The 10,829-nt window shown below is 44.1% G+C and overlaps 1 protein-coding gene across 1 annotated transcript in view; it reads left to right on the plus strand.

The window, feature by feature from the left end:
• Positions 1 to 10,486, plus strand: part of LOC106566130 (transmembrane protein 132D-like) — a 97,788-nt gene extending 87,302 nt beyond the window's left edge. Inside the window, exons 6-7 of the mRNA XM_045724279.1 lie at positions 7,961 to 8,152; positions 8,811 to 10,486. Of these exons, the coding sequence (XP_045580235.1) occupies positions 7,961 to 8,152; positions 8,811 to 9,866 (1,248 nt within the window). The 3' untranslated portion in view covers positions 9,867 to 10,486. The remainder of the gene's footprint in view (positions 1 to 7,960; positions 8,153 to 8,810) is intronic.
• The last annotated feature ends 343 nt before the right edge of the window (positions 10,487 to 10,829 follow it).

Here is a 10,829-nt window from a genome sequence, read left to right on the forward strand (position 1 = left end):
ACCAATCAAACAGGTAAAGATTGAATCCTATATAAACTCAGCAACAAAAAAAACTTCCCTTTTTCAGGACTCTGTCTTTCAAAGATAATTCCTACAAATCCAAATAACTTCACAGATCTTCATTGTAAAGGGTTTAAACACTGTTTCCCATGCTTGTTCAATGAACCATAAACAATGAATGAACATGCACCTGTGGAACGGTCGTTAAGACACTAACAGCTTACAGACGGTAGGCAATTGAGGTCACAGTTATGAAAACTTAGGACACTAAAGAGGCCATTCTACTGACTCTGAAAAACACCAAGGTCTCTGCTCATCTGCGTGAATGTGCCTTAGGCATGATGCAAGGAGGCATGAGGACTGCAGATGTGGCCAGGGCAATAAATTGCAATGTCCGTAATGTGAGACGCCTAATACAACACTACAGGGAAACAGGACGGACAGCTGATCATCCGGGACAGGTACAGGATGGCAACAACAACTGCCCAAGTTACACCAAGAACGCACAATCCCTCCATCAGTGCTCAGACTGTCCACAATAGGCTGAGAAAGGCTGGACTGTGGGCTTGTAGGCCTGTTGTAAGGCAGGTCCTCACCAGACATCACCGGCAACAACGTCGCCTATGGGCACAAATCCACCGTCGCTGGACCAGACAGTACAGGCAAAAAGTTATCTTTACTAAATGAGTCGCAGTTTTATCTCACCGGGGGTGATGGTCGGATTCACGTTTATCATTGAAGGAATGAGCGTTACACCGAGGCCTGTACTCTGGAGCGGGATCGATTTGGAGGTGGAGGGTCCGTCATGGTCTGGGGCTGTGTGTCACAGCATCATCTGACTAAGCTTGTTGTGATTGCAGGCAATGATTGCAGGCAATCTCAATGCTGTGCGTTACAGGGAAGACATCCTCCTCCATCATGTGGTACCCTTCCTGCAGGCTCATCCTGACATGACCCTCCAGCATGACAATGCCACAAGCCATACTGCTCATTCTGTGCTTGATTTCCTGCAAGACAGGAATGTCAGTGTTCTGCCATGGCCAGCGAAGAGCCAAGAATCTCAATCCCATTGAGCACGTCTGGGACCTGTTGGATCAGAGGGTGAGGGCTAGGGCCATTCCCCCCAGAAATGTCCGGGAACTTGCAGGTGCCTTGGTGGAAGAGTGGAGTAACATCTCACAGCAAAAACTGGCAAATCTGGTGCAGTCCATGAGGAGGAGATGCACTGCAGTATTTAATGCAGCTGGTGGCCACACCAGATACTGACTGTTACTTTTGATTTTGAACCCCCTTTGTTCAGGGACACATTATTCAATTTCCGTTAGTCACATGTCTGGGGAACTTGTTCAGTTTATGTCTCAGTTGTTGAATCTTGTTATGTTCATACAAATATTTACACATGTTAAGTTTGCTTAAAATAAATGCAGTTGACAGTGTGAGGACGTTTCTTTTTTTGCTGAGTTTACTAGGCGGTGTCAGAGGAAGGAACAAAAATTGGCAGACTCTAGCCACCCAAGTCATAGACTGTGCTCTCTGCTACCGCATGGCAAGCAGTACCGGAGCGCCAAGTCTAGAACCAAAAGGCTCCTTAACAGCTTCTACCCCCAAGCAATAAGACTGCTGAACAATTAATCAAATGTCCACCCGGACTATTTACATTGACACACCCCCTTTGTTTTTACACTGCTGCTACTCTCTGTTAATGATCTATGTGCACATTGACTAGGTACCTGTACCCCCTGTGTATAGCTTCGTTATTGTTATGTAATTTTCTTCTGTTACTTTTTGATTTTATAAAAAAATCAAAACTTTCATAAAAAAATATTTTCATAAAACTGCATTGTTGGTTAAGGGCTTGTAAGTAACCATTTCACAGCAAGGTCTACACCTGTAGTATTCGGCACGTGTGACAAATAACATTTGATTTGATTTGACTACAATAAGGAAAAACTCCAGGTAAAATTACACTTTATAAAAATGCAAGATCAATAAAAGTAGTTCCAATCATGTTGGTGGTAAATGAAACAATCAAAAGATGTGTTGTTTATGCTCTACATACCAAGTGTTGTCATCGATTCCTTGTAGAGACGCTCCACCTCTGTTTTTGTCACATGGCAGCAGCCTTCCACCAAAGTTTGTCCTGGGTGGCATCCGGGTAATACTATTGCATTATCCTTTGCATAGTTGTTGATGTTCACAATTCGCTGCAAGTCCTCATGCTTCAGTTGTAACCTGTGCTTGCTTGGGCTAGCTCTCTTGTTGATGGGAGGCATTAGACCATTCTCCTTGTATGACTGGTGGAGGAGAGTCAGGCGTGTTCTGCAGTGGCAAGTCATGCAGGCTCTAGTTTTGTCTTATCTTGATTATTGTCCAGTCGTGTGGTCGAGTGCTGCAAGGACCTAGTTTAGCTGCAGCTGGCCCAGAACAGAGCAGCACGTCTTGCTCTTCATTGTGATCAGAGGGCTAATATAAATACTATGCATGCCAGTCTCTCTTGGCTAAGAGTTAAGGAGAGATTGACTGCATCACTTCTTCTTATAGGAAACATTAATGTGTTAAATTCCAAAATGTTTGCATAGTCAACTTACACACAGCTCTGACACACACACTTACCCCACCAGACATGACACCTGGGGTCTTTTCACAGTCCCCAAATTCAAGAAAGCATACAGAATTATATAGAGCTACCATTGCATAGAACTCCGTTCCATCTCTTATTGCTCAAATGAACAGCAAACCTAGTTTAAAACAACAGATAAAGCAACACATCACGGCACAACGCCTCTCCCCTATCTGACCTAGATAGTGTGTATGTATTGATATGTAGGCTATGTGTGCCTTTTTTAATTGATGTAGTTCTGTCCTTGAGCTGTTGTCTATTAATGTGCTGTATTATGTTATGTTTCATGTTTTGTGTGGACCCCAGGAAGAGTAGGTGCTGCTTTCCTAATAAAATATAAAAATACCAAAATGCTGAAAGACCAATTCCAGAAAAAATATTTGATCATTATTAGATGAGGCTTAACCAGACACACTTGTCTAAATGTATGGGTCATGTGAAAGAGAGGCTATAACCTCTCCCCAATAACATCTAAGTGGATGGGTCTCTATTGCCTAGAATCTGTTCACATAGATGGCCATAATCACCCCCAGACACAGCTGGCTAAGTTTATGGGTCATGTAATCATCTGGCAAAGTGGAGTCTTTTGTTTAGACATGTAGCTAGCTAGCCAGCTAAACAATGAACAATAATCCCAACCCATACAGAAGCAATACAAGCAGATTGTCATAGCTAGCCACCATGCATGAAATGGTGTAGTACGAATCTGCAGGTAGCTAAAGCTAACCAACTGGATTCAATGTTAGCTAACAGTAGGCTACACATAGAAATGCAAATGGGTTTCTGAGATATTAAAAATATTACTACACAGATCATACATGTAGCTAGCGAGCCAGCCAGCTAATGTTTCAAGTTTTTTATATCACATGCACAAGTACAGTGCAATGCCTTTCTTGCAAACTCAAAACCCAACAATGCAATAATCAATAACAATGTTATACTAGAAAAAAAGAAATATGAAGAATACAATAAGTAAGTAAGCATACTATATACAGGGTCAGTTCCAATACCATATTTACAATGTGCAGGGACACTACAGTGAGGAAGGTAGCTATGTATTGGGGTAAGGTGACTAGGCAACCGGATATAAGATAAACAGAGTAGAAGCAGCGTGTATGTGAGGGAGTGTGTGTGTGGAGTCAGTATAAATGTATGTGCATATTATGTGTGAGTGAGTAGGTGATGGATTGAGTGTGTAGGGCCCTGCGAGTGTGCATAGAGACAGTGAAAAAATAAAATAAACGGTCAATAAAGTTCAAAGGTTAACTCAGTCCACGTAGTCATTTTGTTAGCTACTTATCAGTCGTATTGCTTGGGGATAGAAGCTGTTCAAGAGCCTGTTGGTGCCAGACTTGATGCACCGGTACTGCTTGCCGTGCGGAAGCAGAGAGAATAGTCTATGGCTTGAGTGGTTGTAGTCTTTAAAGATTTTCCGGGCCTTCTTATCACACCGCTTGATATAGATGTCCTTTATGGCAGGGAGCTCTGCCCCAGTGATGTACTGGGCTGTCCGCACCACCCTCTGTAGAGCCATGCGATCGAGGACGGTGATATTGCCATACAAGGCAGTGATGCAGCCAGTCAAAATGCTCTCAATTGTATAACTTTTTGAGGATTTGACTGCCCATGGCAAACTTTTTCAACCTCCTGAGGGGAAGAGGCGCTGTCGCGTCTTTTTTCATGACAGTGCGCGTGTGTTTGGAACATTTGAAGTATTTAGTGATTTGGACAAACTTGAAGCTTGACCTGCTCCCCTGCAGCCCCGTCGATGTGGATGGGGGCGTGCTTGCAATCAGCTCCTTGGTCTTACTGACGTTGAAGGAGAGGTTGTTGTTCTGGCACCACACTGCCAGGTCACTGACCTCCTCACTGTAGGCTGACTCATCGTCATCGGTGATCAGGCCTACGACCATCATGTGGTCGTCAAACTTGATGATTTGTTGCGTGTCTTGCGTGGCCAAGCAGTCATGGGTGAACAGGCAGCACAGGAGGGGACTAAGCACACGCCCATGTGTTGAGGGTCAACGAGGCGGAGGTGATGTTGCCTACCCTCACCACCTGGGGTCGGCCCGTCAGGAAGTCCAGGATCCAGTTGCAGAGTGAGGTGTACAGACCTAGAGTCCTAAGCTTGTTGACGAGCTGTAGTCAATGAACAGCATTCTCACATAGGTATTCCTTTCATCTAGGTGGGTGAGGGCAGTGTGGTGAGCAATTGAGATTGCGTCATCTATGGATATGTTGGGGCGGTGCTGGGAGTGGGTCTAGGGTGCTGGGACGGTGGAGTTAATGTGTGCATAACCAGCCTCTCAAAGCGCTTCATGATTACAGAAGCCTTAGAGTAGCTAGCTAACAGTAGGCTTCAACTTGCAATGAAAATGACTTTGGAAAATTAGAAACGCATAATATCTGAAATGTAGCTAGACTTGCTGTTTATATGGATGATTGCTTCATGACCATGGTTGGCCTTAGTTTGAAGATGTAATCCGGAGACAGGTATTTTATACAACAGCCTTCTGTGTTCTCTTTTCAACTCCAGCGGGCATTCTACTGATTTCACTTCTTCCATGACAACAACATTGTTGATTTCCTCATCTGATTCGTTTTCAAAGTCAAAGAGAGTTAGCATGGCACGATCGTTCTCCAGAAAGTACTTGTTTTCACAACTTTTTCCCACTGATCTTTGTCGATAGAGCCTGCTAAATTCATAGCAGCAATGTTGTTGGGAGCAGTAGCAACCCTTTTGCAGTTCTCCTTGGCTATATCTTTATTTTTTAACTTCTCTAGGGCCAGTGGGACGAAATCGTAACAGCCAGTGGAATCCTGTGGCGCGTTATTCAAATACCTTAGAAATGCTATTACGTCAATTTCTCAAACATATGACTATTTTACACCATTTTAAAGACAAGACTCTCGTTAATCTAACCACACTGTCCGATTTCAAAAAGGCTTTACAACGAAAGCAAAACATTAGATTATGTCAGCAGAGTACCCAGCCAGAAATAATCAGACACCCATTTTTCAAGCTAGCATATGTCACATAAACCCAAACCACAGCTAAATGCAGCACTAACCTTTGATTATCTTCATCAGATGACACACCTAGGACATTGTTATGCAATACATGCATGTTTTGTTCAATCAAGTTCATATTTATATCAAAAAACAGATTTTTACATTAGCATGTGACATTCAGAACTAGCATACCCCCCGCAAACTTCCGGTGAATTTACTAAATTACTCACGATAAACGTTCACAAAAAACATAATTATTTTAAGAATTATGGATACAGAACTCCTCTATGCACTCGCTATGTCCGATTTTAAAATAGCTTTTCGGTGAAAGCACATTTTGCAATATTCTAAGTAGATAGCCCGGCATCACAGGGCTAGCTATTTAGACACCCACCAAGTTTAGCCCTCACCAAAGTCAGATTTACTATAAGAAAAATGTTATTACCTTTGCTGTTCTTCGTCAGAATGCACTCCCAGGACTTCTACTTCAATAACAAATGTTGGTTTGATTCAAAATAATCCATAGTTATATTCAAATATCCTCTGTTTTGTTAGTGCGTTCAAGACACTATCCGAAGTGTAAAGAAGGGTGACGCGCACGACGCGTTTCGTGACAAAAAAATTCTAAATATTCCATTACTGTACTTCGAAGCATGTCAACCGCTGTTTAAAATCAATTTTTATGCCATTTTTCTCGTAAAAAAGCGATAATATTCCGACCGGGAAAGCGTGTTTACGTTCAAAGAGAAAATAAAAACATGGGATCCCCTCGTGCACGAGCCTCAGTCTGATGGTCCTCTGATAGACCACTTACCCAAGGCGCTAAAGTTTTTCAGCCAGCGGCTGGAATTACATCATTCAGCTTGTTCCCGGGTTCCGAGAGCCTATGGGAGCCGTAGGAAGTGTCACGTTACAGCAAAGATCCTACATTTTCAATAAACAGAGCCAAGAAGCCCAAGGAATGGTCAGAGAGGGTACTTCCTGTACAGAATCTTCTCAGGTTTTTGCCTGCCATATGAGTTCTGTTATACTCAGACACCATTCAAACAGTTTTAGAAACTTTAGGGTGTTTTCTATCCAAAGCCAATAATTATATGCATATTCTAGTTTCTGGGCAGTAGTAATAACCAGATTAAATCGGGTACATTTTTTTATCCGGCCGTGTAAATACTGCCCCCTAGCCCTAACAGGTTAAACGTTGTCGCAAGGATTATCTGAGCAGCTCATGTTTTAGACAGAAGCCTGTGACATAGCAGACCAATCAGAACTCATGTCTCGTCATGTCCAGCCCATCCATTATCTCAGCCAATCATGGCTAGTGGGAAGGTTCCTCCCTTTGTCTGTGGCTAAACCAACTAGGCTCGTAATGTAACATTTTTATTCATATTTAAGGATGACATACAAGTTTGTTATTAACGCACATGAAAGTTCACATGTTCAAGAAGGTATTTCTGGAAAAAAAATAACATTTTGATGAAAATATATTTTTTACGTTCAAATTCCTCTCCTGTGACGCAGTGACGTCTGTCATACCATCAGCTTTCTTAAACGGATCGCAAATGACCCCTCGGCCTTATATGTTTGACCTTCGACCCAGCCCTACAGGTGCCATAGTACACATATCTACACAGCTGCTCCAGTGTGTTCCCAGTGTGTTTAGCTATGTCGTTAGCATGCAGCCAGTAGCGTGCAGCTTTAACAGAATGGTGCTGTGGAGGAGTGTGTTGGCCATGGCCCTTTTCAGATGAGGCAGTGATCAGTGCTGACAGTTCATTATGTCATTGTGGAGGGAGTGGAAGCGTGGGTCTGTGTGTGGGCGGGTGGTGGAGCAGAGGAGGATGGTGGAGAGGAGACTCAGGCCTAATGGGAGTGGATGGAAGTGCTTCCCTTCTCATCACACATCACTCACATTTACATGCTTACATCTCCAGCAGGCCCTGGAGCCGGGGAACTGCCAGTCAGCCAGATGAGGCGGAGTGTGTGTGTCTTAGTGTGTGAGTGTGAAGCTGGTGATCGCAGACGCCATTGAGTGTACAGTACATGCATCATCTTGTCTTGATTAATATAAGCACTGTACATTATGAAAAAGCTTGGGTCATGGTGTTCCTCCATCATTATGTTCTTTCTTCATTATTAATATAAGCTTGTCGTGTTGACATCTTCGCTCTTCCCTCTGTCCATTATTGATGGTGTTGGCTTCAGTGTGAGTGCTTGTACAGGTGATGTGAAATTATATATTTGAAGTTGAACCAATACGTGTGTGTGTGTGTGTGTGTGTGTGTGTATACTAATGTGTGTGTGTGTGTGTGTGTGTGTATAATGTTGCAGGTGATGTCTCCTCTGTCTGACTCGATCCTGGCTGAGCGGATGGTCAGGGTTCTGGAAGACAAAGTGAGTGTGACAGAGCTGGGAGTGCAACTGGTCTCTGGCCTCTCTCTGTCCCTCCAGCTCAGCCCAGGGAGCAACAGGGCCATCGTCGCCACGGCTTCAACACAGGAAGTCATGCAGAAACTCAAACAGGTAACCACACACACATGACTCAGCAACCTACTGCACCAAACATACAGTATCATATGTTGACCAAAAGATAGAAATTGAATATGGGAATTTTCAAAATGTTTATATGTGATAAAGGTAAACTGTAACTTTCTCACCCAGAATAGCTGGGGTCACATTGGCTGCCATTTTATCCTTTATAGTGAATATGATCGGATTCTGATATCAAAGTATTGATCTAATCTCAATGAAGATGTTTGCTTCTGAAACTGACACATTTTCAGAGGAACAGCTGCAGAGACCTACTGCTCAGCTGAAATTCTCATGTGCTTTTAAATCTGGCTAATTAAAACATCTCTGTACATCTGTCGGGGTTCTCTCTCATTACTTCTACACTCACTCTTTCTTTCTTTTTCTCTCTTGATAAAGATGAAAAGATGCGATTCCTGCAGATACCGGTTGCTTGTCTAGTAACAGTAACAGTTTACATTGACAGGGAGCATTCTTTCCTTTTAAGCTGCAGTGTGTCCCAAGGGGAGTTGGTGTTCTAGAGTAGACATGTGGGTAGAGATTGGCTTTGTTGAAGCGCTACTCAGACAGTGTTGTTTAGTTTACCCTTTTGATGGAAAAACAAGACTGGTGAAGCACTGATGTGTGTGCGTGTGTGTGTATCTGTCCTCAGGAGTCTCTTATCAGTGCCTGGCTTCAGTTCAGTGATGGCTCCATGACCCCTCTGGACCACTATGACCCCGCCCACTTTGTGCTCACAGCCACCTCATTGGACGAGCAGGTGGTGACAGTACAGCGCAGCACCGAGTGGAAGTGGCCGGTTATCGTGGCAAAGGGCGAAGGTCAAGGGTTACTGGTGCGCGTAGAGATGTCATCATCAGAGATCTGCCGGAAGACGAAGCGAAGCATCATCCTGGCAGCCGGGGTAGGAAACATCAGTGTTAGGTTTGGCAGCTCTGAGGAGCTATACAGCCGCCCCGGAGGCAGAACCCGACCAGACCCGCCCTACTATGGAGGCTCCATCTCTGACATTGAGGCTGGAATCATGAATCGGGACGCTACCACGGTTAAGGCCTCCATCCCGGTGAGGCCCAACGGGGACAGGCTATTGGCCGACGGAGGAGTCCCTGGAGAGTTCTCTGAGTTCCCTGCCCAGGCGGAGCTGCCGCGGGGCCGCAGCACAGAGGAGGACCTGTTGTCGTCCCGCCGTAGCCTCACAGACCTGGAGATCGGTATGTACGCCCTGCTGGGGGTCTTCTTCCTGGCCATCCTAGTCTTCCTCATCAACTGCATCTCCTACGCCCTCAAGTACCGCAGCAAGGAGCTGCCCCTGGAGGCCCCTGAGGCATTGCCTCATGCCCACGACTGGGTGTGGCTTGGCCAGGATGAGGGCCTGTGCCTGCAGCAGCAGCAGGATGAGCTGGGCTCAACCCTGGAGGAGGGTAGCCAGCTGCTGAATGGAGGGGCCCTGAAGAGCAGTGCCCAGGGAAGCTGTCCGGGAGGCAGGAACGAGTCACTCAACTCACCCACCACCAAGAGAAAGAGGGTCAAATTCACCACCTTCTCCAACGTCAAGCCCAATAATGGATGCCCAGTTCTGAGCCCACTGGCACTCGGACTGACCAGCGACATTAAGTGGGTGTGTCCAGACATCGAGCTTGGGGACTCGCAAGAGCTCCGAAATTACATGGACAGGTTGAACGAGAACGCTACAAAGAACATTGTATAGAGGCGCTTGTATTTTTAGTGGACGAATGAGTAACTCTAACACACCCGAATGCCTTCAGAGTAAGGAGGGATTGAGGGGTGCGTTTTACTGAAATTGGTTGGCACTGTACCTTGCTATGACAACAAGATGGCGCGTTCCAGCCATTGTTGTTTCCATTGTTACTATCGGAATGGTCGAGGATCAGAAATGAGGGGAAACTCAAATTGCCATTATACCACATTGGATATGTGGGAATTTTTGAACTTGAATGACACTTTAATTAGTAGATATATCTGCTTCCTGTCTTTAATTTTAGATAAGCTTATTTCATTTTGTTTTTATGCACAGCTGTCTTTGTTGACTTTTTAAATGATAATGTCCTTATTCTGCTGTGTATTATGTTGTTAAGCAATTACAGAGTCTGAGAGAAGTGTTCAAAGCTTTTAAAATTGTAAATAAGTTGAGCATAGAGACTGGTTTGGAGTATGAGAGACAATATTTTGTAACATCTTTCTATAGTCTGTCCTCCTTTTTGCATTTAATTTTGTTCTCCCGAGATCAACATGCATGTTACTGAAGACAAAGACAAAGCCTGTCTTAGTTCTTGTTGATCCGTCAGAAATAAATGTGTACATACTGTAGAGTCCTCCTTATAAGACACATGCTTCTCTCACACACATCTCTGTCAAAGACATGACATTCATTGAATAGCTGAGCTCTAGGTTGTGTGTTTTCTTATTATTTTGTCTTTTTTTCTTCTTTCCTTTTCTCTCTATTATTAGAAGGCAACAGGAGTGTCTCCTACTTGCTGTTTGTGACATTCTTTTGTTATTTTGTTGTCAAGGTAGTTGATATGATTCCTTTGACTGTTTCCAATTTCTAGGTTAAACCTGTAGCCTACATGGAGATTTTTACTCCTCGTGTAATTAGTTCAATTCTGACCTTACCTGTAATTATTGGTGAGCGTAACTTTTGGTGAGCAAC

This window comes from Salmo salar, chromosome ssa09 (assembly GCF_905237065.1).
Source record: "Salmo salar chromosome ssa09, Ssal_v3.1, whole genome shotgun sequence".
Taxonomy (NCBI): domain Eukaryota; kingdom Metazoa; phylum Chordata; class Actinopteri; order Salmoniformes; family Salmonidae; genus Salmo; species Salmo salar.